The sequence below is a fragment of the Antennarius striatus genome, chromosome 16 (genome assembly GCF_040054535.1).
Source record: "Antennarius striatus isolate MH-2024 chromosome 16, ASM4005453v1, whole genome shotgun sequence".
NCBI lineage: Eukaryota > Metazoa > Chordata > Actinopteri > Lophiiformes > Antennariidae > Antennarius > Antennarius striatus.
Genome location: NC_090791.1, coordinates 3,395,705 through 3,423,045, shown reverse-complemented (window position 1 = coordinate 3,423,045; position 27,341 = coordinate 3,395,705). Strand labels below are relative to the sequence as shown.

At 45.9% G+C, this 27,341-nt stretch overlaps 1 protein-coding gene and 1 non-coding gene across 4 annotated transcripts; one reads left to right on the top strand and one right to left on the bottom strand.

Annotated features, from left to right (window-relative positions):
* Positions 1-1,419: 1,419 nt before the first annotated feature.
* On the top strand, positions 1,420-25,689 carry cacnb1 (calcium channel, voltage-dependent, beta 1 subunit). Of its 3 annotated transcripts, none has more exons than XM_068335956.1 (14): positions 1,420-1,657; positions 5,401-5,487; positions 14,107-14,226; positions 14,337-14,459; positions 15,030-15,166; positions 15,417-15,484; positions 16,671-16,699; positions 18,696-18,776; positions 18,855-18,913; positions 18,993-19,102; positions 21,558-21,709; positions 22,237-22,332; positions 22,449-22,634; positions 23,895-25,689. In XM_068335956.1, the coding sequence occupies exons 1-14, from the start codon at positions 1,568-1,570 to the stop codon at positions 24,447-24,449; spliced, it is 1,893 nt and encodes a 630-aa protein (XP_068192057.1). In that variant the 5' UTR covers positions 1,420-1,567; the 3' UTR covers positions 24,450-25,689. The 3 variants fall into 3 exon arrangements, with proteins under 3 accessions (XP_068192057.1, XP_068192056.1, XP_068192058.1); XM_068335955.1 differs by lacking the exon at positions 16,671-16,699 and adding an exon at positions 16,158-16,318; XM_068335957.1 differs by lacking the exons at positions 1,420-1,657; positions 5,401-5,487; positions 16,671-16,699 and adding exons at positions 8,036-8,273; positions 16,158-16,318 and having other exon boundaries at positions 23,895-25,688.
* Positions 4,871-4,942, bottom strand: trnac-gca (transfer RNA cysteine (anticodon GCA)). The gene has a single exon. It is a non-coding gene; the product is annotated as a tRNA-Cys (tRNA).
* Positions 25,690-27,341: the final 1,652 nt, after the last annotated feature.

Below are 27,341 nucleotides of genomic sequence, written 5' to 3'. Positions count from 1 at the left end.
TGCTCACTGCTATATTTATCTAATACATCTATATCCCCCCCAGAGGAGGTTAAAACAACAGAAGCAAGAAGTCAGACTTAAAAATAAGTGAAGGAATAAAATATTAAGGCGTACAATCACAGCTCAGATTCAGAGTTTAATCGCGTCTTCATTTCCTCCATAGCATATAATATGGCTCTCTTTTTCCTAATATCATTGAATATTAAAACATGCATGTTGGAATAAAAACACTCAGGGATGGGGTTCCTCGTGGTGATGCTGAACTGGACCCAGATCTGGATCCTGGATTCAGGCTTTATTGGGTCGAGGAATTTAAATTATTGTATTTTTAACATTTCTTTTTGATAGAAAAACTTCTTACACAAGAGCCTCAACTCTAAATGTTTACAATTCCTGGCATGTTATAACCCCCCTCAGCTGCATTTCCCACCCCCTGGGTCAACATTATATCACTTATAGAACAGGGGCCCTAGGGAGGGGGGGGGGGTGTTGTGGTCTTCTCTTTGGATCGCGCTCCCCGCTGCTGCGACAAACCGACTGTGAAATTGAACCATCATCGCTCCCATTACGACCCCTGTGGGCCGCTGGTCCCGGTCCCGGTCCCGGTCCCGGTCCCGGTGATGACACCAGTTGTTCGGCTAGCGCAGCCTCCGGTTCACCCCGCGCGCCTGTTGTTCTCCCATCAATCGATAAGTAAAGGTGGGGTCTGTCCAGCGGGGCGGGGCCCTCAGCTCCCAGCTGGAGCGCACGCACGAGAGAAGAAGCGACGTAAAGACAAACAGGAGAAGACGTAAGCATACCGGAAGTATAGGGATTAACCTTCAAAATAAAAGCACATTTGGCAGAAAACGCCTCATTTGTAGCCCACCTGTTATTTCTCACCGTGTAATTACCATGACAACTAATACAAGTATTTCCATTCTTAATTGTTACGATGATGTCACTAAATGTAACGGATGGTGATATTTTCCTAAAAATATATATCAAAAATTGATGGCTTTGATTCATTAACCATTGAATGTTGAAGTAGATCTATAGCAACCATTTTACCTGAGTTTTACGTCACACACCAATTAAATATTAACAGTTGTGAGTTGGTTTGTCCTTAATCACAGCGTACATTTACACTTTAGATGTTTTTAAAACACCAGGTTATCCTTCATCAAATTACTTCATCCAGTTACATATCTTTTTCTGTTAAGGTCCACATTTATAGCATATTTAGAAAAAAATATTTATTTTCTCCTTTGAAAAAATCAGGGCGGTCCTGTTTGATATTATACTGAAATTGATATTTCTCAAATTCCCTAAATTATAACGCGTTAACGTTTTATTTTGAAGGCTAAACCGGAAGTGTTCCTGCGATATCCCGTCCTCTTAACGCTGGTGGAAGCGTTCGGTGCGCCAGTGTGAAACGCTATAGGCTGGAGGGAGGCAGCAGTTGCCATTGTGCTACCATCCTCCTCAGATTGATCAGCGGCTTCTCCTCCCTGGAAAAAAAAAAATGAGTCTGCCGACACCATCATAAACAAACGAAACTGAAAATAGATTGTCAAAAGTTATATCAATGGTACAGAAAAGTAGTATGTCCAGGACGCCTTCGACCTCAACCCAGGAGATCCAAATGGACATGTTCGACCACCATCCGCACACACAGGTAAGAGCAAAGGGGCAGGAAAGGAAAGGGTAATGTGATTTTAAAAAAATATAAAAATATATATATATAAAGAACCTGCTTTAAAAATGTATATTTATGCTAAATATATTTTCTTATTATCATGACAGTGAAACACCTGTGAAGATTAACAGGTTGTTCCTCAGGAAGTGTCTGAATTTAGTGATTAAAACCCCCGATTTGAGGGTAGTTTGGTGATGAAGAGGAGGCGGAAATAGATCGAGGCCTCTAGTTTATAATGTTCTCCGGATTGTGATTTATGATTCCACCCCTCGCCTGTGTCTAGCTGGTTAATTGCGTTGGTTTTCAATAAGTCTCCCGTGTGTGTGTGTGTGTGTGTGTGTGTGTGTGTGTGTGTGTGTGTGTGTGTGTGTGTGTGTGTGTGTGTGTGTGTGTGTCCACATGTGAGGATGTGATGTAACGCTTGTTTTTAACGCTGTCTGCACAAGAAAAGCTCGCCATATTCTTCAATTAAGCAATAATTAATCAAGTGGACTAAATGTTCTCTTCTCAGGAGGAGGAAGAGGAGGAGGAGGAGGAAGGGGATGCTTTTTTTATTTGGTTTGATGTGAATCACAAAAAAGAAAGGTGAAGTCTTAAAGGATGAATTCAAAGTTGCTGTTTTTTTTTTTTCTTTTCTGCGTTTCAATCAGGAGAAAATGTTTTTTAACACCCTCCAAAAATTCAACCTGTTATCCTCCGCCTCCGTTTGTGGTTTTATCCCACCCGCCTTTAATAGTGTCACTCTTCTCACAGCCACAAATAGGCTGTGACATGATGTCAGTGGGCATGTTTAGTCATGAGAGTTTAAATGGATGAAAAAAAAAATAAAAAAATTTGATGAGAATATCCAGAACAAACACGCCCACGCCGAGCTCACTCATTGTCTCTGTGGAGAGCGAGAAAAAAGAAAAAGCAACAACACGTCACCGCAGACAACCAACGCTTCAAACCCAGCCAACTCACTCCTCTTCACTCCTCCTCATCCTCTCTCTTCATCTCTTCTGATTTCTTTTTTACATTTTTTTTGGAATGCCCTACTTATCTCCAACCGTCTCTCGCCGTCTCACCTCGTCCCGTCTGTTTGTTTTTTTCCAAAAAAAAGGAGATCTTGATCTGGTGAGAAACAGATGGACCCCCTCCTTGTGCCGGTCGGTGGGAAACAGTGTGTGTGTTTGCGTTTGTGTGTGTGTGTGTTCGATCAATTAGATATAAAGTTCATGCAGACCTGCAGCGGGTCACGCTGGTTTATGTATTTATAACTTCGCCTGGAAGAGACGAGTAGAGATCCACGTTTGTAATATCCTGAAGAAGATGGTTTTTCTACCCAGCATCTCACCACAGGAGAAGAAATGAGCTGCAGGCCGGCAGCTGATCCGGCTTCAGCGCCTGAGGGCGGCTTAGATTAAAAATCAAGCCTGTTGGCCGCCATCAGATTGCAGATCAGCGTCAATATTTGTGAGCAGAATAATGTATGGAGCATTCTGGGTAACAATATCGTGCAGCCCCCCCCCCCCAGTACTCACTCTGGTCTCCGGAATGAACCCCCCCCCCCCCACACACACACAGGCAGCACCCTCTTTAATTAAGCACTTAATCTGGGAGGATGTTTACCAACAGGAAGTCTTCCCTTCTTACTTCCTCTGGCATTTCCGTGCCCTTTGCCGGCAGGAAGTCGCCTCATTCCGGCTCAGAACAGAGGTGAACTAAAACATCCAGATTACTTAAATGTGCAATGTTCCTTTTCGGCCACTAGGGGGGGCGTTAAAAAGAAAATTCGTTGCTGATGAGATTTAAGGAGCAGCTAGCTGCAGTTACCGGCGATCTAGAGGGATGAAACTAACAAAAATGTCCTCACAGGCGGACAAAGGTCCATTACCCAATAATATATATCGTAATAATTCCTCCCGCTCATACCGAACATTTAAAGAGCACCTCCTCGTCGACCTTTACTATCAATAAAGGACGAAATCCACCATCCTTCTTTTTCCGAGTAAAGTTAAGAGTTTATCTGAGGCCCCTGAGATTTAATCTCTACCTAATGTCCTTTTTGTTCTGTTGGACCGATCGAGAGAGAAAGCAGCAAAAATAGAGGATTTTGTGAAAATAATACTTTTGATCGACCTAGCTCCAGCCTCATCCCGGCGTCAGATAAATGGTTTCATCCGGGACTCACTTACGTTGAAAGCTCATGATGGATGGGTTTCCTAATGGGCAGCACAAACTGAAAGCATGAATACATCAAGGATGAACCGTTTCAGAGTTCACGCAGGTGACTTTTCATTTACCGCCAAATAAAATCCATGCGAGCATCGATCGATATCTGGCCCCGCCTCTTCCTGTTGCGTCGAAGCTGACCTTCAGCCAAAATAAGCAGATTAATTTTCTAAACTAGAATCCAAATTTTCTCCTGAATTGACACCTCATGGTTGGAACACCAGTAACCACGGCGACGCTGTAATCGTTGTTGGGCGTTTGAGAGTTCGTTTTGGTCCCGCTGTGAGTTCATCCCATCCATCAGTGGCGGCAAATCAAGCCTGACAACGAGCAGCTAGAGACGTTATTTCTGCTCCGCAGGAGTTTGAAATGAATTCAAATGAATTCCTACGCTCTGTTTAAAAAAATAAATGAATAAATAAATTATAACATGCATTTTTTTTCTCCTATCTCCTGACAACGGAAGCCTCTCGCCGGGTGTTTTTTTATGTTCGCACCAGTTGTCGCCGGTGCAACAGGTCGTGTTTGTTTAAAGACAGGTGGGGGGGGGCGCCTGCTCAGGGGAGGGCCTCGGTTTTCACTGCGATGCTGGAGGTGACGGCGATAATAGAAATAGGGAGTGGAGGGGGGAGTCAGTGTTGGCAGGTGTTTGACCTGTCGCTGGACCCGTCCCCCTGATCCAGGATCAGACATTCAACATCCGTCCAGCTCCTGGAACTGAACGTTTCACCATTTTTCTGTTATGTATGACTTTAAATTTTTAAAAAAACAAACTTTTTCTGGCTGGACCTAACTATTTCATTATTATTTTGGTTTCTACTGTCAGCCATGAAGCAGATTTAGTCTGGAATATTCAGATTTGTTCTGGATATCTTCTGCGAACGCTGTAAAACCTTCAGTATTTTAATCTATGCTGTGTAATGTCTCTAAAGCCAGCAAAAAAAATAAAAATAAAAATGCAATGTGTCTGAAATGGTCAGGGGGCATCCGGATTTGAACCGGAGACCTCTTGATCTGCAGTCAAATGCTCTACCACTGAGCTATACCCCCACACTGTCGCTAGGCCGACGAGGCAGCGCAAACACACTCCTGATGTCCAACAAACGCCATTACTCAGCATTGCGTAACCATGGCGATGGCAGCCGGACTCCCTAATGTAATGTGTGGCCTCTTCCCTACCCGGATAGGCCATTTGCCAAGGGGTCCGCCAATCAGATTACGAGGTCCCAGCTCGCACCAGAACATGAAGAATGGCAAATGACGGAGCTGGTTTGACTTCCTCCCAGTCTGGCTCTCGTTCTGGTTTATCTCCGCCTCCATCTGCCTGATCGCACTCAAGCTTCTCCAAAGAACGCCAAATCTAAATGGTGGTCGTGCTCCCCTGAGGCTAGGCTTTAACACCAAATATGTCAAGAAAAGTTCTAATCCAGCAACACAATTAAAGTTTTTTTTTTCTGTTTTTTGTCTCTTTCCTCCTCCTCCTCCTCCTCTTCCTCCTTCAACCCCAGGGAAAGTACGCCAAGAGGAAGAGCCGATTCAAGCGCTCGGATGGAAGCACCTCCTCTGACACCACCTCCAACAGCTTCGTCCGACAGGTAAAGGCTCACGCTTTAATCCTCCCCCAAGACTAATCCAGGCGCCAGACTCCGGCTTATTTAATGAAGAATCTTATGAAACTTTAATGGAGTCAAAGTAGAGGTTTCTCCTGCTGGGACTGCAAACCTTTACTGCAAACCCTCAAATATCCTGTCGGGATTTCAAATCGTTTTGACACGACGGAGTCTAATTCCATATCGTGGTCATAAGGAAGGATCCGAATTAACGCTTCAAGACAAACCTTCCTGGCATCTCTGAGAGGACGGTGGGCGTTATTCGCATACATATTCCGACCATATGTGTTCCGTGCTGTTTGCTCGTTTGCGTCTCGCCTCTGCGCGAACAAAACTTTATTTTCTCGGAGCGACGACTCCCTTCTCTGCTCACCTGTGAGCATCATCACACCTTCTGCTCGGCGCCGCTCACGTCATCGCTGGTACAAACACCCAGACCCTGGTGACTCCGGGTGCAGGCGGTCTGATTGAGTTTCCTCTGGGGCGTCAAAGCTGATTATTAGTCCTCAGGTGCATAAGAAACTCATTATCCTTATTGGGGGGGGGGGGGTGATTTAACTGTTTATGACCCCTCCCCATATTAAACCACCTATCTGTATTACCTTTTCCCTCACTCTGATAGGCTGTTTAAAGCACTTTTGTGTCTCACGTAGCGCACTTCCGGATGCCGTCAGCCAATAGAATGCGCGTACGGTATCACATGACTACCTATTAAAAATCCGCGATGAGTTGAAGTCGCGATTTTTTTGATGCGCGAGTGCGTGAGGGGTTACTGTAGTTGGAACATCGTCCAGAAATCGTCCGAGTGACTCAGCCGAATTGATGCGTGAAGCGTCCGCCGGGGTTCCCGCTAATTTTGCCCGGAAAACGAAGCGTACAGCCGCTTCCATCGGTCGTCGTGTTTCAGCTTCTCTTTTGAAACGCGGAGCCCCCCCCCCACACCACCACCACCACCACCACCCTACCTATAGGCTTTATAGTCTCGCAGACACGCACGCACACACACACCCACGCCAGCGCACACGCAAACGCACCAGAGCCGCAGCAGCCAGCACCACGGCGGAGCCGGAGCTGGTACACTCAACCCGGTTTCCATGGCAACCCAGCCTCTGAATCTCCCTTCGCGTGCAGGCGCGGCGGGATGAGGGTGAGGAAGAGGATGTTGGGATGGGTGTGTGTGTGTGTGTGTGTGTGTGTGTGTGTGTGGGCAGGTTTGCGTGTGGAGTTCAACACAAACGTCTTCAGGTGTGTGAAGATGGAGAGCGAGAACATCTGCTGCCAAACTAGATGATCTGCTATGTGGTAGAAAATGATATTTTTATCTTGTTTTTTTTGTATGGAGAACACACACACACACACACACACACACACACACACACACACACACACACACACGCATAACACTTTCATGGAAAATGCACAAAAAAACCTCAGTTGTGTGGTTTTTTTTTCTTCTCATTTTGGTTTTAAAAAAGTCAGACTTGAGCTGTTGTCAGTGCATAACCTGAAGGCGCTTCCCTTATTTATATGGACATCCGTGCATTTTTAAAAAAAAATTTAAATTGTGTTTCCATGGCAACAGCATATAGCTACTCAAGAGAAGAGTGAGGCTGGGTGTTATTTTTAAAGAATATCTCATAATCTGTGAATTCAACTAGTCTAAGACACTGACTGGTTTTTGTCACCGTTCATCCACACACACACACACACACACACACACACACACACACACACACACACACACACACACACACACACATCGCTCCAGGGCCTATTTCCCGTCTCGCTCGGTTGCCATGTGTGACAGATTTCCAGGTTTCTGGGGAGCGACAGGCCGTCCCTCCTGTCGGTCCTGACATGTGAATCACAGCTGATGTTTGTGTTTCTGGCGCCCCGAGGAATCAACCGGTGGCTCTGCATGTCTTTTCCCACCCCCCCACCCCCCCACCACCCTCTATCCCCAACCGGCCGTGTTGTCATCAGCCTGGAGCCCCCGTCATCGAGTCAAAGGTCGCCCCCTACTGTAAAAACCCGGATGCCCAACACCCGTCCAGCCACGCCTAGCAGCCCCATAATCTGTTCTTTATGCTACGCTAACCCGGGCTTGAGTTTTTTCCAAATTAATCCGTCCTCTGACACGGGTTAAGACCGATTGGGAAGAGTGATATCAGCTCATGGACCGAGAAGCAAGGAGAGAGACAGGAGGGGGGTTTCCCTGGGCACGGCCCCGGCCCCCCCAAACCCACGTCAGCCGGGGCATTTATGGCTGACGGCTGCATACCACGGCTCTCAGCCTGTCCGTGTCCCTGTTTCTGCCCGGCCAGGGCTAAATATACGTCCCCAGTTTGCAAATGTAGCACAAGTCCTGCAACCCGACCCCCAGCTAGTGTGTGTGTGTGTGTGTGTGTGTGTGTGTGTGTGTGTGAGAGAGAGAGAGAGAGAAGGGGTTGGAGGTTAAGAGAGTCCCTCACTTAGTTTCACACATACACACACACACACACACACACACACACACACACACACACACATAGGCCCGCAGACACACACTACACTTCTACACTTGTCACTCACACTCGTTCCCTCTCTCTCTCTCTCCTTCCCCCTCACACACACACACACACACACACACACACACATATACACTCATATATACACATAACTCCGTCGGTGGACTGTGGCGTTGCCCCCTTGGGTTGCCGTGGTGAGGCGAGCGAGGCAAACGAGGCAAACGAGGCATGGAGAGGAGCGAGAGGATCCAGAGGCCCGTCATGGTAAGCAGGATCCGGATTAATGCGCGTCTGACTGATCTGGAAGCAGTTTGAAGTGAGTGGCTCTACGCTGACTTTTTAAAAGTTGCCCCACGCCGTCACGGGGGTGGAATCAGTTCGCGCCTGTGTCCTGACGGCGCTTTGCCTCCCCCTCGGTCTGCCTTCGCTCCCTGTCTTCTGAGCCTGATTCCATTTTGGGCCGGGCCGCAGCTGCTGGAGAGGCGCTGCGTTTTTAATTAGACTCCCCGTGCCGCCGGTTGCCTCCGCTGCTATGCTCACGTCCGCCCGGTTGCACCATTTGTGTGTGTGTGTGGGGGTATCTTTTACCCCTGCGCCGCTGTCCCAAACAGGCCCAGACCAGATCTGGATTCAGCTCCTCGTCTACCTCACGATTTCCTCGAAAACTCTTTAAGAAATTCACTTTAAATTTAAATTTTCAGATCTGAATTCATTGAATTACGTTCAAATCAGTTTGATGAATTTCCTCCAACGTCCAATCAGAGATGGAACATCTTGATCAATAGGCCGGTGATTAATTGACTGATTAGTTTTAATGTTGAAGTGTGATGAAGCAATTTAACACACTTTTCCACATTGATTATTAATTTCATTTCTAACTATTTCATCATTGATTTTATGTCTTAGTTATATCATTGCATAAACCTAATTATGATTATTTATTTTATAAATCGACACTATTGATCAGCACTGAATCTGAATTGACTATATTTTGAACACATTGGTATTTTTTTTACTCCCTTTGTTGCTAAAAAACACAACAAAAAAAAAAACGAGGATACCTAGTGAGGTCAGTCCATGACTCATCTTTCCAGTCATCGCTACGCTGGTCGGCAGGTTGCCATGACGCTGCTGTGACTGAAGAAAAAAAAAAAAAAAAAAAGTCCAATTACAGCCTCCTCTCTACCAGCTTCAGACAGGAAATCTGTCACGATTTGCAGATCTCCTTTCCTTTACGTTTCTTTCACGTTTTTCGTCCCTTCCTCCTCTGATGCGTCTCTGCAGCCCCGGCTGCTGCTGATGCATTGTGGGTCTCGCTCCCAGCCGTCTGCGTCCTCCTCATTATCTGATTTGTTCAAGCGGTGGTGACTCAGAGATAAAGCAAATGGGAAAAGGATGTTCAATGTTTTTGTTTGTGCTTTTTTTTTTTTTTTGTAAATTCGACGTCGCTGGTCATCTGATACGAGTGAAGATTTGTTGATCTGTTTAACTACCGGGGCATCTGTTGGCTCTCGGAGACTAATGTGACGTCTGACAACACCTGCTCGGACGTCTCGTTGTTTATGGCGGCGGCGGATCCAAATCTCTTGACCTCAGGCCTCGAAATCATCATTATAAAAGCAGGATAACGGCGTTCCTGCTTTTATAAAGACATTAAAAAGCAGTGAAGGATCATTAAACTGTCATTTCTTTCCCCCTCCTTGCTAGTTCGGTGCCTTCCTAATGATTTCATGTAGATTTATTCTTGCAGATCGCTCTTTTTTTTTCTAATTTCCCATTATTTTTTCCCTCGCAGCCATTTGTAAAAGTGGGGAGAAGGATTGGTTCCCATCTCCAGGAACAATGTTAACTCATTTCCCTGCTGCAGGGGCGACTCTTTTCAACCCTCATTATTCACAGCGCTCCTCATTCCATTACCCTCTGCTCTATTGCTCCCTGCATTTATTCAATAGGAGCACTAAGGAGGGGTGAATTCATGAATTCATCACGCTGGCAGCCGCGGTTTGACGTCGTTTCTGACCCTCACCTCTCGCGCTACGTTTGTGTTTCAACTTCTGCGGTCCGTGGTGATGAAGAATAGCTTAGATTTTATCAGACGGAGGCAATTTTTATCCGTAAATGAGAGGAAACACCTCATTGAGAAGCTCAATATCTATTAACCAGCCGCAGGTTCCCCCCCTTCTGGGTGTTTTATTTAACGTAACTTCCTGCATCTTCCATCGCCGCCTGTATCGAGCTGCAGAGACGGTTACTATGACACTGCTGGGATCTGTAGTCTGACATCGGCCAATGGGAGAGCAGCTCCTCCATCAGGTGGCCTGTAGCTATTTTGAACTGAGCTGTATGTGAAGCGAAGCGAGCGGCTAAATTAGAGACGTCGCCTGGTGACGCAAGAGAGAGAGAGAGAGAGGAAATGAGAAGGTGGAGGAGATGTGTGCCAGTTTGGCCCCTTTGTCTCAGAATAATGTGCTGACTCATCAGTCTTGACTCTCCTCTGATGTGAATCAACTGGTCGAGTGACTCAGGGAAGCCGTCCCGTCGCAGCGATCCGATTGGTCCGCAGCTCCTCGCCGACTCACCTGTAGATGCAGGAGGAGTCCTCCCACTCGAGAGGAAGGGACTGCGTTTGAGTTAGTCAAACAGGAAGTGGTGACGTTCTCTGGGAGAGGAGAGAGAGCGAGAGAGAGAGGAAAGGCTATAAGGGCCAGGATATAGGGATTGCCATCGCCTTGGCAACAGGGATGTCAACAGTTGGTTGGCTGTTGCTAAGTCACAGGGCACCTCGATGCGGCAGGTGTCGGAGCTAGAGTCAACATTCATGTTTGTTCTTTCATTTTCAATCCTGTAGAGACGCATGAGTAGCAGCCAAGGCTAATATGCTAGCATGCTAAGCAGGTGCTACGAACAGATGATTGTTCCCCATTTATTTTTTATTTTTTATTAAGTTAAAAATATTGACAGGAAACAGAAGGAGAGTCTTGATGACTCTTGAACCGGCGCTCGTTGATGACATCATCCTTATCTTATAACGCATAGCCTTCGGCGCCACCGACCGTTTATCTCTCATGGTGTTTTTTATCGATGAACTCCAAAGATGAAAGTCGTGGCAAAGTCACTGGGGGGGGGTGTTTGTCTGGCTGGAAACCAACACACGGGGGCCGCGTTTTGGTTTCCAGCCAAATGAAAAAGGACAGTCCAATAACTCAGTGGAGGCTGTTTGTGGGATTCAAAGGAAATACTGGTGGTCAGAAGGACCCGTTGTTCGAATCTGAAGAGGCATCTGAGGGTCCGCCCCCCCTACCCCCCACCACCACCACCTGATTCAGTTAACCGGGACAGGCCGGCAAGGTGTGATTTGTTACTACTCAACAACCAGACGAAAGTCTAAAGGCGATTGTGTGAATGAATGTGTTTGGGACGAGAGTAACTGAGGAAGACAACAGAATCATTGGTGCCTACATCACCCACAATGCAACTGGGATAAAGAGTTTTGGTCTGAGGTTTAAGATTTATTTGTGCTATGCTAGTTGGAGATCAGGGGTGTCAAACTCATTTTTACCGAGGGCCACGTTAGCATAACGGCTGTAATCAAAGGGTCAGATGTAACTAATACATGTAACTAAATGTAACTCAATTTAATGTAACATAAATGTAACTACTCCTTAATGTTAAATAACACTGAATTTATTACTAATTCAAGTTACAAACATTACAGTTAAACTGAAAAAAATGTTTGTTTGTTTTTGATATAACAAATTCTTTTGTCGGGTTATTAAACACAGAAGTCCGTCAATCAAGGCTCAAACTAACCAAGAGAATAAAGGAAAATAACATCAAAATAAGTTTGTTCGAAACGTTTTTGTCAAAGTTAAATGGGTGTAATTACTGCATTGTGGGAAATGTAGTCAAAGCATACTTGTGACCTAGAGAATTTTTATGCTCTCGCGGGCCACATAACATGATGTAGGGGAGCACATTTGGCCCAAGGGGCCTTGATTTTGACACGTGTTGTAGCTCATGTAGCTTTAGCAGCTAGCCGCAAGCAGGAATGAGGAACGACATGTTTTTTCTGTCTCTACATGTCTTGAATCTGCAAATTTTTAGAATTGGTTGGGATTGCTTCATCGCATTTTTGGTTTTGTCTTTAAATATTAACTTTTCTAGGATTGTGAATTTACCTGTTTTGTTTTGTTTTCCTTCTGTGAAACAAAGTGAGATTGTCCTCTCAAGTTGATATGTGATTAAGGAACCCAAACGTAATTTGTAACTGTCATGTGGAATCAGCGACTGACAGTGTTTCAAAGCTACCATGACTGTTTCTTGTGAGGGTGCGATGACAGGAGCTCTGTCAAACGGCTCCAGAGGTATAATAGGACGATTGTCATCTCATTGTGAAACTGGATTGTGCGGGTCTGGGGTCGTTGGAAAGCCACGATTGTCAAACGCTCCTAGCACACATTCCAACGCAATCTTCTATAAAACCTCAACAACCAGGTGTTGTTTTTGTTTTAGACACCTTTGGGCGACTTCCATCAGCGTTCAGGCCTCTGGCAGGAATTCTGTTGTCCATCATCTGGTGAAGACCATCCATCACCCCTAGCGAGACAGAACACACGCTCCTGTGCTGTCGTCACTAATGACGTCGCTTTACTTTCCAAATTTAGCAACACCGTTTAATTCCTTGACCATGAAAAGCTATTCCATGTCAGCGAAGGCTGACATGGAATAGGCGAATTCCATTTAATGACCCCAAATCTGAGTGATCTCAATATCCATTAGTTTAATCAACCATATCATTATTTCAAATTAGTGGGAAATCATCTTTTTATCAAATATGTTTTCAGGTTGAGGGCAAAAATATATTTAAAAAAAACAAAAATACTGCCAAAAAACTTTTTCAAACTCCACTCCTGCAGAAATAAAACCCAACTTATCCGAATCTTTTAGCAATATCTTTCAGGCAAACAATGTGGGCGATTGGCATTGTCTTTTCCAAATCTGCTTGGAAGAAGAATTGTTGCATTCTGGCTTTATTTTGTTTTATTTTTTTTTAGTTTCACATTTTTGAAATTTTCTTGGATTATTGTTTATTTTTGCTGCAGATTTTAGCCGTCGCTCCGAGGTGTTTGTTAAGTCGAATGACGAAAACGACTAAAACCTGAATACAAACTTGTGTTGTTTTGGTGTCGGTCTTCCGACCATCTGATTACACATGTGCTTGGAATTTTTCAGCATCATTACATACGCTGTATGTCATCTCTGCACATTCTCACCTCTATTTTAAAATCCCACACCTAGTGACTCATTTCTTCTACTTGGCTGTTTCAGCTGTTCGCCTGCTTGTCAGCTCCTCCTACAAAGACGCAGGCTGCCTGTCAGCTCAAATAAAAAAAAAACAGACGACAAGCAAAGAAGGAGAAAACAAGTGGGATTGTTATAAGTTTAAACGGTCAAACACGTCGTCGAAGCTCAGGCGGCCTCTGAGAGGTGCAGCGAACCGGCGCTGGCTTTTATTGTGGCATGGAAGTCTGGCTGAGGGTCAGCCGAAGAGAATCGGGTTACGCTGCATGAGAAGTGAATGTGTTGGAAGCTGAAGCCCCTTCATGAGAAATTTATACCCCCCACTTATAATATAACCGACCCTGGGGCCAATATTTCCTTCGCACCTCTTTCTGCCTCCACAAAACTGAAATGGATCGTACCTGTGCAAGAAAAGATTTTGCATGGCGGCTGCAGTGGAAATATTGGCCTGTTGTTCGGCGTCGTCTCCACCTCAAGTTACACAGAGTCAGCTTTCATTCAATATGAACGCCGCAGTCCCTTTTTTTTTTTTTTTTTGTTGACCGTGTTAGGCGACGCTTCTCAAAGCACAGCTCTGGAAATGTTTACCCCCAAGGCAGCGCTGCGATGCTTCGCCGTCGTACGTCAGATAGCGTGAAACAGGACTAATTTAACATCTGGAATACCTGAAGATGAGCGAACAGGTCGGCGACGCACACGTGCAGACACCTCCCGGTGCCTGCTTGTCTCAACACCAAACGACTGTTGCCGGTTGTTTTTCCTCTGGCTGTCGATGTAAACGTCTTGTACGTTTCAGGGCTCGGCAGATTCCTACACCAGCCGGCCGTCGGACTCTGATGTGTCGCTGGAGGAGGACCCCGAGGCGCTGAGGAAGGAGGCGGACAGACAGGCCCTCGCCACGCTCGAAAAAGCAAAGGTCAGAGATCAGCCTCTTAAAGCGCCGCCTGTTATTGCCCAGCGATGGATAATTACTGTTGTTGTGTCATGTTTTTCTTTGACACGGGTTAATAATCATCGCTCTTTCAGACCAAACCGGTGGCGTTTGCTGTGCGGACGAATGTAGGCTACAACCCCGGCCCCAGTGACGATGTTCCTGTGCAGGGAATGGCCATCTCCTTCGAAGCCAAAGACTTCCTGCATATTAAAGAGGTGCGTTAAGAACTACGAGGTTTTAAAGAAAAATAACATGAAACACATGAACGTGAAGCTGTACCTCTCCAATCTGAAGACTTTTTCTCCTACTTTGAGTCGAGCGCTAGCTGCTATTGTTGAATTGTCACACCATCGTCTTGTCCCACCTTTTTGCGGCTCACACCATGTCTAAAAAAGATGATTGGCGCCGCCTCAGAGGAAGAACAACATCAACAAACGTCTCAAACAGACTATTTAAGTTGTAGGACATCGATTCATTCTGGGTAACAAACTGTTCCTGGTTGGCATCGAACAAAAAAAAAAGAAAAAAAAGAAAGGCTCTGAACAATTGGTAGCTATTAAAAGGTGACATCCAATTGCTCCTCTTTACACCTTCACATGTTGTCTAAATCCAACCCTGGCAGTTAGCGGGAGTTCACACTTCCACCTGCTACCGCGAGAGATGCTCCAAATATAGAAGAAAGAGTCTTCTAGTTTCTTTCTGATTCTGGTCGGTCTGCTTGGGAGATGTTATTATGTGCGTGAGCAGCCGAGCGTCTGATTGGCTGCCTGTCGTGATGCATGCAGAAGTACAACAACGACTGGTGGATCGGGCGCCTGGTGAAGGAGGGCTGCGAGGTGGGCTTCATCCCCAGTCCGGTCAAACTGGAGAACACCCGTCTGCTGCAGGAGCAGCGGATGAGACAGAACCGGCTCAGCTCCAGGTAACCACGGCGATCTCTCCGCATTCACAGCATCAGCATCACAAACCATAACCCCGGATTTTATAAATCAGGTCAGACCTGAGTCATACTTCACCCACCAGGAGAAGTAACACTTAAAATAGACGAAACCACTGCAGTGAGTCATGTGTGTACAAATGGGTCTCCCTCGCAAATACAGGAAGTTGTCTTGTTATTTTGATTGTTTTGTTTTCCACGTGTTCTGATTTGTCACCATCTTTCATCGTTGCAGTAAATCTGGAGGGAGTTCCAGTCTGGATGTTGCCACGGGAACACGCAGACCCACCCCACCTGGCACAGGTGAGGTCGCAGGGGTCAAAATAGTCACTATCGGCAAAAAAGTGTCAGATCCAGTTTTAGATGAAGATTTTGGAAAGTTAGTCAGGCCTGCTGATCAACCACTGAGGTGTTGGATGTTTGGAGGTCTGTTATTACCCCACTCCCCCCTGGATGGGGCAGAAATAAAGCACAGGATTGACTTCATCCAGGCTAACACAGATTTAGCGTCCTTTAGCATCCATTAGCTTCACACAAAGACAGAAAACAGAGAAACTGTCTGACGGCGGCGCTTCAGGCTGGTATTGAAGCGGCGCGTCTGAAAACATCCCAGTCAATTCTTTTACGTTAAAGATTTACGTCCCCCGTCAAACCAACCACACCCACATCAGTCCAGCTGCCAGCATCGCCCTCGGCTTTGTCTCTTCTTTCCCATCTACCCTTTGCTCCCCCCCCCCCTCGGTCACACTGCTCTCTCTCTCACTGGTCTGGCTCTCCTTCAAAACCTCATCAATCGTTTCTTCCATGCCTTTCTCTGGTTGCATCTCACGTTTTTCTGTTTCCTCTTCCCCCCCTTTTTATTTTCATTTCCTCTTGCCCTCTTCCACTTGGCCTTGTCTTGCTCTCTCTCTTCCTTTTTCCTCCCTCCTCCAACCCCCCCATCCCTCTGCGCCGCCCGAACTCCGGCCTCCATCAGCTAACGCGGACGCGTCCGCCGCGGCCTATGACGTTGACCCCCTCGACCTGGATGCCGAGGAGCCCCCTGAGTTCCAGGGTGACCCTCGCTCCTCCAAGGGCATGTCAGGCAGCGTCACGTCCCCCCAGGCCAACACCCACCGCCTGCCCTTCTTTAAGAAGGTAACACCAGGGGAGGGGGGGCTTCACCTCACCAGCCTCCCTCCTGCATCCGACCCCCTGCTTTTCCCTCTCTTTCTCTCTCTCTAACGGCTCACAACTGAAATGTCCCAGCGTCTGACGTGGCTCCTGAACCTAACACCGTTTGGCCCCTCAGGCTGCGGCCTCCATGGTTACGCTAAGATGTGTTTGTTTGTTTTTGAGAGGCTATGAGCTAACCGATACGTTTGATCGATTAACAGCTCCTCGCCTAAGCCCCTCCCCCTTCCTAACCTGTCAATAACCAGATGTGCTCTTGTGTTTTTGTGCTTCTTTTTGTGTCTCTTTTTGGCTTTTCTGTGGAATGATTCTTTAGGTGGCCCGGCTAAACAGAAACAGAAGTCGGTGAGTGTGTGTCTCTTTCCAGACTAACCTCTAACCACGTTTCACTCTTTCCTTTCTTCTGAACATATGATGAGAGAAAACATTTCACTGTTTCATCCTTCAAAAAAAAAAAAAAAAAACACAAAAAAAAAATTCACAGGATCGTTCTCAAATCGCGGCGACACCTCCGTCGTCTCAGGTGCGCGGATTGATTGCAGACTTCCTTAGCCGTAGCCACGCGCTAACACATCCTGACACGCTTTCATTTCCACTTTCCGACGCCTGATTTTGAACGGCAGTCAGCTGCCCGAAACGCTTTTCAGCGACATTTAAATCGCGGGCCGCAGCTGCGGAACGAAAGACGACGACTCGTCAGGAAGGGTAAATTATCTTTAGATGAAAGAAATTATGCATATAGGTATTTATCTGTAGAATTTGAAAGTAATTTTAATTATTGCTGTGGAAGCCCAGTTTCTGATTCACTCAATCGAAACGTTTTTTGACTTTTAACGCAAATAAATTCCTATACTGTTAAAAAAAACCCAACATCTTAGCTTGATTTCAATCCTCCCTCTAAATCCCACGCTCCACTCACGCTCTCCAAACTCGGCGAGCGCCGCTTCTGCAGTTGCGTTCCAGCTTGGCCCCTTTAGAGACAAGGGCCATTTGAAAAACTTTTTAAAATATGTATTTTTAGGTTCTGTGAATACAAATGAGGTGAAATGAGCTCCAGCGATTCTTCCTTATGTAATGTAATGTAGTGGAGCGGCACTCTGGCCTGCAAAGAGGAGCTGATCATAGTGGAGGGGGCGTGCATGGAATACAAAAACAAAAAAAAACCCCTCTGATTTCACCGTTGTTAGGATGCATAGGAGGTGTGACAGTTTTCACCCCGTCGCCGATGAAAGGAGGCTAAAAAGGAATAATGCTTATGGTGTCCTGATGGATGCATCAGCCGTGATTCATCGTGTGCAAACAAGCCTAAAGTTCATGCGTTGCAATGGGATGTTTGTGTGTGGGCGCACGACAGATATAGATTCTCTATGTGAATGGCTTAAGGGAAAGCCACAGTTTTAAGTATATACAGGGTTCTTTATATTCCAGGAATGTATCTGCATTTATTTGTGTACATAAAAACAGGATTAAGACAATAAATGCTGAAGGATTTCACATGGAAATCTGATTTTGAATAGTCCAGCTACTCAAATTTGCTTTAATTATCATATTTCTTTATTAGACTTCATCTCAAATTTGACCAACAAATGTAAAAAAAAGTGTGTTTTTACTTTAAAAATAGGAGAAAAATTTTTAAAAAATAGGATTACAACAAAAAGTGTAGAAAGATTTCACATGGAAATCTGATTTTGAATATTCCAGCTACTCAACTTTCCTGATTTCTTACAATTTTTTATTAGATTTCATCTCAAATTGGACCAAAAAAATTTTTAAAAAGTGGGTTTTTACCTGAAAAATAGGATAACAAAACTTAAAAATAGGATTAAGAAAATAAATGCAGAAAGATTTCACCTGGAAATCTGATTTTGAATATTCCGGACACTCAAATTTGCTTGTTTTTCATCATATTTTATTAGATTTCATCTCAAATTGGACCAACAAATGTAAAAAAGTGTGCTTTTACTTCCACTTTTCCTCGCTGGGAGGAATGATTTTGCAAATTAAACCAAGTGCCGATGCGTAACAGAAAGAGTAAATCGTGTCAGCAGTGGAGTGGCGGCACCGAGTGCCCCCCTACCCCCCCCAACGCCCCAGCGTCGCCTTTAATTATGGACACCTCAATTATGTGAGACAGCAGACAGGGAGAACGCAGCGAAGGCTTTCTGGGAGGAATTGATCCCTGCTCCAGAAACATTCTTAAAGCAGGTGGTCGATGAAATGAACATCCAGCGTCTCCGAACCTCGCCATCGATCAATCTGACCTCTCATGGGCGGGGCGGGGGTTGTGTTGATGTTGATTTATGCCTGGTGGTGAAACTGATCGGCTCTCGTCCCGGCTCAGATGGAGCATGTCCCGCCTTACGACGTGGTCCCCTCCATGAGACCCATCATCCTGGTCGGGCCGTCGCTCAAAGGATACGAGGTAAGGAGAGGAATCATGGGAATGCGAACAGGAATGTTGCCTCTGTGATGTTTTGACAGGCGGGTGTTTTGTCTTTAGGTGACAGACATGATGCAAAAAGCGCTCTTCGACTTCCTTAAACACAAATTTGAGGGCAGGTAAGAATCAGCATCCGCCGTGGTGGAGTTCACCTCCGGCCGGCTGAGCCGATAAGGATGTGTGTGATGTGTGTTTCAGGATATCCATCACACGGGTGACGGCTGACATCTCCCTGGCCAAACGTTCGGTCCTCAACAACCCCAGCAAACACACCATCATCGAGCGCTCCAGCACCCGCTCCAGCCTGGGTGAGTCACACACAACCGGTTCTGCTCCAAATGCACACACACACACACACACACACACACACACACACACACACAGACACAGAACATCCAGGCTCCCGTTGAGACGACCCGCAGCGGTTCTGTTCTTTTGTTGTTCAGACAGGGAAATAAATCTGATCTGTGTTCATCATCATGTCGCTAAACATCCATTTAAATACCTGTCAGTGTTTCATGTTTGAGTGTCTCCTGCTTACTGGGATGGATGGATGGATGGATGGATGGGCGGGTGGATGGGCGGGTGGATGGGTGGGCGGGTGGATGATGGATTGATGGATATAAATAGGTATACATTAAGACATATAGATGCAGATGTATTGATATTGATGTAGATATATAGCGGTACATATAAATAGATATAAATGAATAGAGATATACAGTATATGTATGTGGATGTATACATAGATATACAGTATGTGTATGTGTGTGTGTGTGTGTGTGTGTAGATATCGATACAGTATACAGTATATACTGTATGTGGATGTAGATATTAAGTGTAGATGTAGATATTGATATAGATACACAGTATATATAAATGTATATACTGATATTCTGTGTGTATATATACAGTATATGTAGATGTAGATATAGACAGTATGCACACACACACACACACACACACATACTGTATATACATATTGAGATTGATACATACATACAGTATATATCTTCTTCTTCTTAATCACCATTAAATATACAGTATGTAGATATACAGTAGATATACAGCTTATATAAATTTATATACAGATATACTGTTTGTGTGTGTGTGTGTGTATGTGGATGTAGATATAGATCTACAGTATATGTATAGTTATAGATATACAGTGTATATATCCATATATGTACGTAGATACAGATACATGTTCATGTAAGTGTAGATATACAGTACATATATACAGGTATATTGATACAGATACACTGTGTATATATATATATATATATTTAGATACAGATATACTGTGTATATATATGTATATATGTAGATACAGATATACTGTGTATATGTACCGTATATATAATGTGGAGGTAGATGTCCATAGAGTCGGGTCAGAACAGGTTCCTCTGGGGGGGTGTTACCTGTTGGAGACACAGCCTCAGGTTGGGCCCCTGCGGTCTATATGAACAGCTGTCCCCTGTGGAGCCTCTGTGTTTGTCTGCGTGTGGAGCTCAGCTAAAACAAACATTCACACAAAGGTGGACGCCTCGTCCACAAACCTCAGTGTCCACTTGTTCCCGTTGATTCCTGCTCCGACTGCCCGAGTCTGATCTGCCCTCCTCTTTCTTTTCCTCATCCTGTCTTTTCTGCCCTTCACCCATCCATCCTCCCCCCCTACTTGGTCCTACCTTCTCTCCCATCCTCCGCCACCCTGTCTTTTTGATTCAGACATCCTGGGTACGTATGCTCTCCTCTCCCTCCTGCCTCCCTCTTCCTCTCACCGTAGTCATCATCCGCTCATCGTTTGTCTGCCTGTCTGCCTGCCCGTGGGTTTCTCTGTTCCTCATCCGTCTGCGTGACAGCCTGTAGTCTCTAACACAAAGGAGTGACAAACCCCAATCTGGGGGGGGGGGGCGTCCAGGAAGCTGGAAGCTGGACCTCATCTCATCGTCACCCCCCTCTCCCATCGTAGATGAATCCAAATTTCCACAAATGTCGAGAATTAATGGAATCCTCCTCCACCCCTCGGTCCTCTGGACGCCAAATTGCGCCCCCCCCCCTCCCCCATTGTGAGTTTGGGAGAACTCGCACCTCCACTGGACAGGAGAGGAACTGTTTACTTTTTCCATTTGTAATCTCTCTCCTCACCTGTCATCAGGGTTATTAAATATAAATTATAGGGAGGTGTGGGATGGGAGGGGGGGGGATCTGAGCTCAAAATGGTAAATCAGACGATTTATAGGCGGTTTTTGAGGAACAATGAAAACAAAACTCCTGAGCTCATCACCTGATAAATTAATGACCGCCGTGCTCAGCAGCGCTAACAGAAACTAATGTTCCACTTTTTGCTTTTGTTTTGGTTGTTTGTTTTTTCTTTTCTTTTATTGTTTCTCTTGTATTGACATGGTGAGAATTTGTGCCCGTTTATTAGTTATTATAGTGCCACAGGCATCTCATTCTTAAGTGCCTCCTGCCTTCGCAATCGGACAAAAGAGACACACCGGGAAATTCCGAGGTGGCCTCAGAATGAGGATGCTGCACTGTTCCATTTAGCTGCACATAAATGGAACTCCAACTGTGGTTCCGTCTGATTCATTCGCTTTAAAGTTTGTTTTTCTTTAAACTTCGACGTGCATGATCCAGAACTAACATGTCGGTTCTGTACGTGTGCACAAAGTGAAGGAAGCGTGGTGGTTCTCATGATCCAGATCAGAGGTAGAAGCTCTCTGGAGTGACGCCTTTCTCTGTTTCCTCGGCCTTCAGCGGAGGTGCAGAGTGAGATCGAGCGCATCTTCGAGCTGGCCCGCACCCTCCAGCTGGTGGCCCTGGACGCCGACACCATCAACCACCCTTCCCAGCTGGCCAAGACGTCCCTGGCTCCCATCATCGTCTACATCAAAATAGCATCACCAAAGGTATTCTGGGAATCAAATCCTGATTATTATTGTTCCCTTCCTCTAAATTTTAAATTTAGCTTTGATTTAGCTGCAATGAGCTACTAGCTACTAGTAAAACTTAGTAATAGAAATCTAGTTAAAGCGGATTAGCCTTGGAAGTTTAAGTTCAAGTCTTGTCATGTTAATATGACATCCTTGACTTGAAAGTATTTCAAAGGGAATAATCCTTTGTAGAATGATCCATGAAATAATTGCGGGAAAAATTAACATTTCGGAAAATAAGCTCTAATGGAACCCTCTAAAAAATTTTTTTTACAAAAATTGTATTTATGAGCTTTAATTTGTATATTTATGGCTAAATTCAGAACTTTTTTTCACATGGAACCATGTGACTGATTGTTTACATCAAGTTTTATGAGGGAAAAAAATGTCAAATTTATGATGTAGAAGCATAAAAATCCTGGAAGTGAATCAAATGTGATACTTTTGGCTTTCAAAGGGTTCAGCAGTTTTCATGTGAATGATAAGGTGACGTCTCCCTGCAGGTCCTCCAGAGGCTCATTAAATCCAGAGGGAAGTCCCAGGCCAAACATCTCAATGTCCAAATGGTGGCAGCGGACAAGTTGGCCCAGTGTCCACCGGTGAGCTTTTCATTGTTGGTTTGATCAGACGCCAGAATTACTGTCAAAATAAGACAAACTCTATCAATTTTGGTTCTGCATATCCAAACAAAACCCTTTTTTTATTATCTGTGTAGGAATTGTTCGACATCATCCTGGACGAGAACCAGCTGGAGGACGCCTGCGAGCATCTGGCCGACTACCTGGAGGCGTACTGGAAGGCCACGCACCCTCCGAGCAGCAACCCCCCCAACCCGCTGCTCAACCGCACCATGGCCACCGCCGCTCTGGCCGCCTCCCCCGAGCCCGTCTCCAACCTGCAGGTACAGGTGCTCACCTCCCTGCGCAGAAACATGGATCTGTTCCCCGACATGGTCGGCGCCGTGGCGACCGAGGCCAAAGAGGAGGAACACGCTGTCTGAAGGCCAGCAGACAGAACAGAGAAGGTGGACTCCAGCAGATCGATCTCAAGCCAGCAGCGTGCGCTCTTTACCCGGAAAAGGGGATTAAAACCCTGTTTATGCTGTAAATAGAAACAAAAATACACAAATTAGGAGCCAATTTCCTGCAAAATGAACAACTAGTTTACAAAACCCCACCAGTAAAGTCACATCACCTGCATCGGTGTCGGTGTTTACCTCCCTTCTCTCTTTAAACTCAAACCACACAGACTCAAGGAATTACCCATAATCCACCAGTACCCACAAAACCAAGCAGCAATCATATCTGCCCCCCCCCACCCCACCCCTTCAATCTTTAGCTCCATGGCCTCCTTTTCTCCAGCACGTCTTCTTCTAAAGAGAGGCTGAATCCAGTCTGCTGCCTTCCTCCGTGTTGCCATGGCAGCGCCACTGAAAACAGCAAGTCATGTTCGCATCTTCCAGCGGAAACATCGAGTTTGGTGGAGGCTGTCGCTAACGCTCCGTCCACTCTTTTTTTTTTTTGGTAATCATTTCAACAACGAAGTACTAATCAGCTGCGTTGTTGTCGTTGTTGCTAAGTAACCGCTGCCTACGCATTGATGAGTTGCATACTGTTATTTATGTCTTTCACAGAACGACACCCAAACAACAGAATTGCACCAAATGGTGCTGGAAAAAACATGCTTTATATCTCCTTCTATTTTTATGTTATGGATGCTTTCGTGACGGAAACAACAAAAACAATCGAAGTAAAATTTGAAGAAGCGAAAATGAAAAACCCGAAAAGCATAAATTCATGTGAAATTGTGTCAGAATAAGCATTATGTGCAACGATTACAATTACATAACCCATTTTTAAACCTCTTCCTGCTTTTTTTTTCTCCCTACCATGAGGTTAATTCATCAGAAGGTGGCGCTGTTGCCACGGTAGCTATTAACCGCTCAGGTGTGAATAACCAAATAACCAATAATTTATTTGCATTGACTGTGAACCGCGTGCGCGCCGTGTCGTGAACACTAACGCTTTCCGAATCTGCTGTAACATCTCCGCTTACGTTTTGTCTGTGTGTTGCACGATCTGCCTCACGCTAACCTCGCTAACCACTGACCCTTTGTTATCTCTGCATGGTCGCTGTGTGGCATGGCTGCGATTGGCTGCAGGGGCCGTACCTGGTGCACGGCGAGCAGAAGCGGGAGGGGCCCCTGACGGAATGCGGCGGGAGCAGCGGGGCCCTGCATGACTATCACGCCGACCTAGGAGGAAAACCTCAGCAACAGCTGCAGCAGCAAATGTACGTGCGCTCGTCACGCGGTCAGCTACGAGGAGGGAGTGGGCGGGGCCTCTCGCGGCAAGACACCTTCGATTCCGAGACCCAAGGCAGCCGGGACTCCGCCTACACCGAGGCGGGCGACTCGTGCATGGACATTGAGACCGACCCCTACGAGGAGCCCGAGCCCTACCGAGGGGGAGGCGGCAGCCGCCTGCATCTGGCGCAGCATCACGGCAGACAGGCATCATGGGAAGACGAAGGCGCCGAGCCCGACCAGGAGAACCTGAACCACCCTCCTCCTCCTCCGATGCCGAGTCAGAAGCAGCCGCCGCACGGACGCAGCAAGCTGAGGGAGCGTTACTGCCAGGATCCCGTGGACACTGGGGCCAACATGAGCCGCAACAAGAACCAGGACGACTGGGGGAGGGACGTCTACATCCGCTGAAGACGAGGAGAGGAGAGGAAGGACTGAGGAAGGTGGGAGGGAGGGGCAGAAGGTTGGTGTTCAGAAGAACCTGAAGTGTGTCTGTGTGCGTGTGTGTGTGTGTGTGTGTGTGTGGTACCACAGTCAGGCCGACAAAAGAATCTGTTTACATCCCAGTACAATGTAAAGAAATGCATCGACTGCCAGAGGCCATTGTTCTTATCAACTTCTTCTCGTAATTTATTTTCTTTATGTTGAGAGAAAAAAAATCTATTTGTTGCATGAGTATCATGGATTTCCAAGCTGACCGCACGAGGACAGTGATTGTTGCGATTGTGAATCTATGATTGTGATCTCCTCCACTGGTAGAGCGTGACGGCCAGTAGAGCTGTCCGTCCTCTGCAGTCTTAAAACAGGGTTTGATGTCCACGCGTCCAGCGTCAGGGTCTCCTAATCGTAACCTCACTCCGATCACCTCCACTTTATCACCCGGACCTTAAAGAGAAGCCTCCTTATTTTAACAATCTCTCGATGTCGCCACAAGCGCGTCAGCTTGAAAACAAACAAACAAAACAAAAAAAAAAAAACTCTCCAAAGACGTTTACTTCCTCCCCCCGACCTTATTTCCGCTTCCTCTTCCTGGTGGATGCTTGAGGGCACCTGCTGCATTCATCTTTTACCCCCCACCTCCTCCTCTGGCTTTTCTAATATGATGCAGAAGTGTCCTGCCTTAGTCACTTCCACCTTAAAACACCCCCCCCCCCGCCCCTATTCCAAGAAAACTTCGATCACAAGTGCCGGAATGTCTCGCCAAGCCATGTCTGCCACTGCTGCGGTGGGATGTCTTAACTCTGACGCGTTTTCACGCCATTTCTGTGTCTCTTCAGCCCATCTTCGATCCCTCATCTAGTTTTCTTCGCACCAGCTTAGTCGTCTGTTTTTCCAAAGCTTACGATTATATTAAGATGAAAAGAAAAGTACTATTTGTGTGTGCACGCGCGGATGTGTGTGTGTATGTGTGTGTGTGTGTGTGTGTGTGTGTGTGCGGAATAATCGCTCTTAACTTCACCCATGCAGCCAGCTTGCCCGATACGAAACGCCACTCTTCTTACTCTTGATTCTTACTCTTGATTTATGACTGGATTGGTGTTGCTTTCTTTTTTTTCCTGTGGACATTTGCGAATTTTTTTTTAGAAATCTTTTTAAAATTTTGAACCTTCAGTTTTTTGAGGTAGTGAGAGGACTATCAAGCTGGGCGGGGCGGGTGGGATCAGCTTTGATCTTCGATCAGTTATCTATAATGGAGAATCCATGAATGTCTTTGGCGGGTCCATCCGGCCCGCTTGTCTTCAGAATAAATGAATAAATAAATATTTAAAATAACGATCCGTAAATAATGTTATTGTTGCGTTATCGCAATTGTTAAAAAAAAGAAAAAATATGAAATAACATGTATCATTGGTGCCTGATTGTAGCTACATTTTGCTTTTTCTGCCTTTTCATTTTTAATCTGTGGATAAATTCGTATTTTAATTAAAAATTTAATCAGGAAATTCCGTTTTGTGTCGCCTCATTGGTACCAATCCAAACTTCTAGATTTGTGTTGAACAGGAAGTTCTAATGCACATAATTCAGTGACAGAATTCTGGCTAAAGAGGAAATAAAAATAAATATTTTACACACCACTGTATTATTTTGAAGCAAATTTGCTTTCATTTTACATTTTATTTGTTATATTTCCTAATATGATGAACAGACCTGGAAAGTGATGTGTGGTTCTGAAATCGACCCAACAGCAAACAGAACTTCATGAAGTTTTATTTTTTTCAAGGTTCAATCCTTCATGAGAGAACATTCAGAACTTTTCTGTGGTTGAAGCCCTGCAGGTCCAGGACTAGGAGAACATCTTCTACTTCTTCTTCTTTTTCTTCTTCCTGTTCTTCTTCTTCTGGACCTCCACCTCCTCGGGTTTCTCGTTTTGCTCCTTGGTCTCCTGGAGGAGAGATGGCTTCTCCTCCGTCTGCTGGCTCTGGTAGGTCTCCTCCTCCTCCCTCTCCTTAGAGGTCTTCATCATCTCCTCCCTGTCCTTCATCGGAGACGACTCCTGGCAGTCCAACCTGCTGGTATTAAAATGAAGCTCAGCCTCCTCCTGAGCAGCCTTCAGAGCGTCCTCCTTCTTCAGCTCCTCCAGCAGAGCCTCAATGGAGGTCCTCTCCTGCTGCAGATCTTCCTCCAGATGCTCGTTCTCAACCCTGATCTGATCCAGCTGTTCTTGAAGGTCAGCGCTGCTAGACGTCTCCTGTCCCAGGCTGGTCTGAAGCTCCCTCAGCGTCTCATCGAAGGCTTCCTTCTGGGCCTCCAGCCCCTCCACCTCCTCCAAGGTCTCCTGTTTGGTTTGAGCCAGCAGGGCTTTCAGCTCACAGATCTCCTTCATCTTCTCCTTGTCTGGGGTCAGGGTGGTGGGAACCACATCTAACAAGGATGATCTTCTGTGCTGAGCCAGCTGGGCTTTCAGCTCACAGATCTCCTTCTTCATCTTCTCCTTTTCCTGGATCCAGGAGGTTCCAACCTTCTGCTGCTCAATGTTCTGTAGAAAAGCCATCAGCATCCGGGCCTCCACCTCCACGTGGACGTGACCCACGAGCGTGCCTTTGGAGACGTGGACCGGACTCTCCGTCAGCTCGCCCCTCGGCTGCTCCTGCGTGTTTTTGTTGCTCATGTGTTCGTCGCTCACGTTCGTTCCTCCTCGTCCTCGTTGGCGCCGTCTGTCAAGAGTGACTTCTGGCGCTTCAACCACAACCATAACTTATAGCCAGGATTCTTTGAAGCACCTTTAACAAAGGCCAGCTTCCATCTTCATCTTTCATCTGTTGTTGCTAGGATACCAGGTACCTATTGTTGCTAGGACATCAG

Coding starts and splice junctions, on each gene's coding strand:
- cacnb1 (XM_068335955.1), top strand. CDS start 1,568: ATGGTACAGAAAAGTAGTATGTCCAGGACGCCTTCGACCTCAACCCAG. Junction 16,319..18,695: donor GCCTGCCCTTCTTTAAGAAG/GTAACACCAGGG, acceptor GTCCCGGCTCAG/ATGGAGCATGTCCCGCCTTA. Junction 19,103..21,557: donor CAGCACCCGCTCCAGCCTGG/GTGAGTCACACA, acceptor CTCGGCCTTCAG/CGGAGGTGCAGAGTGAGATC.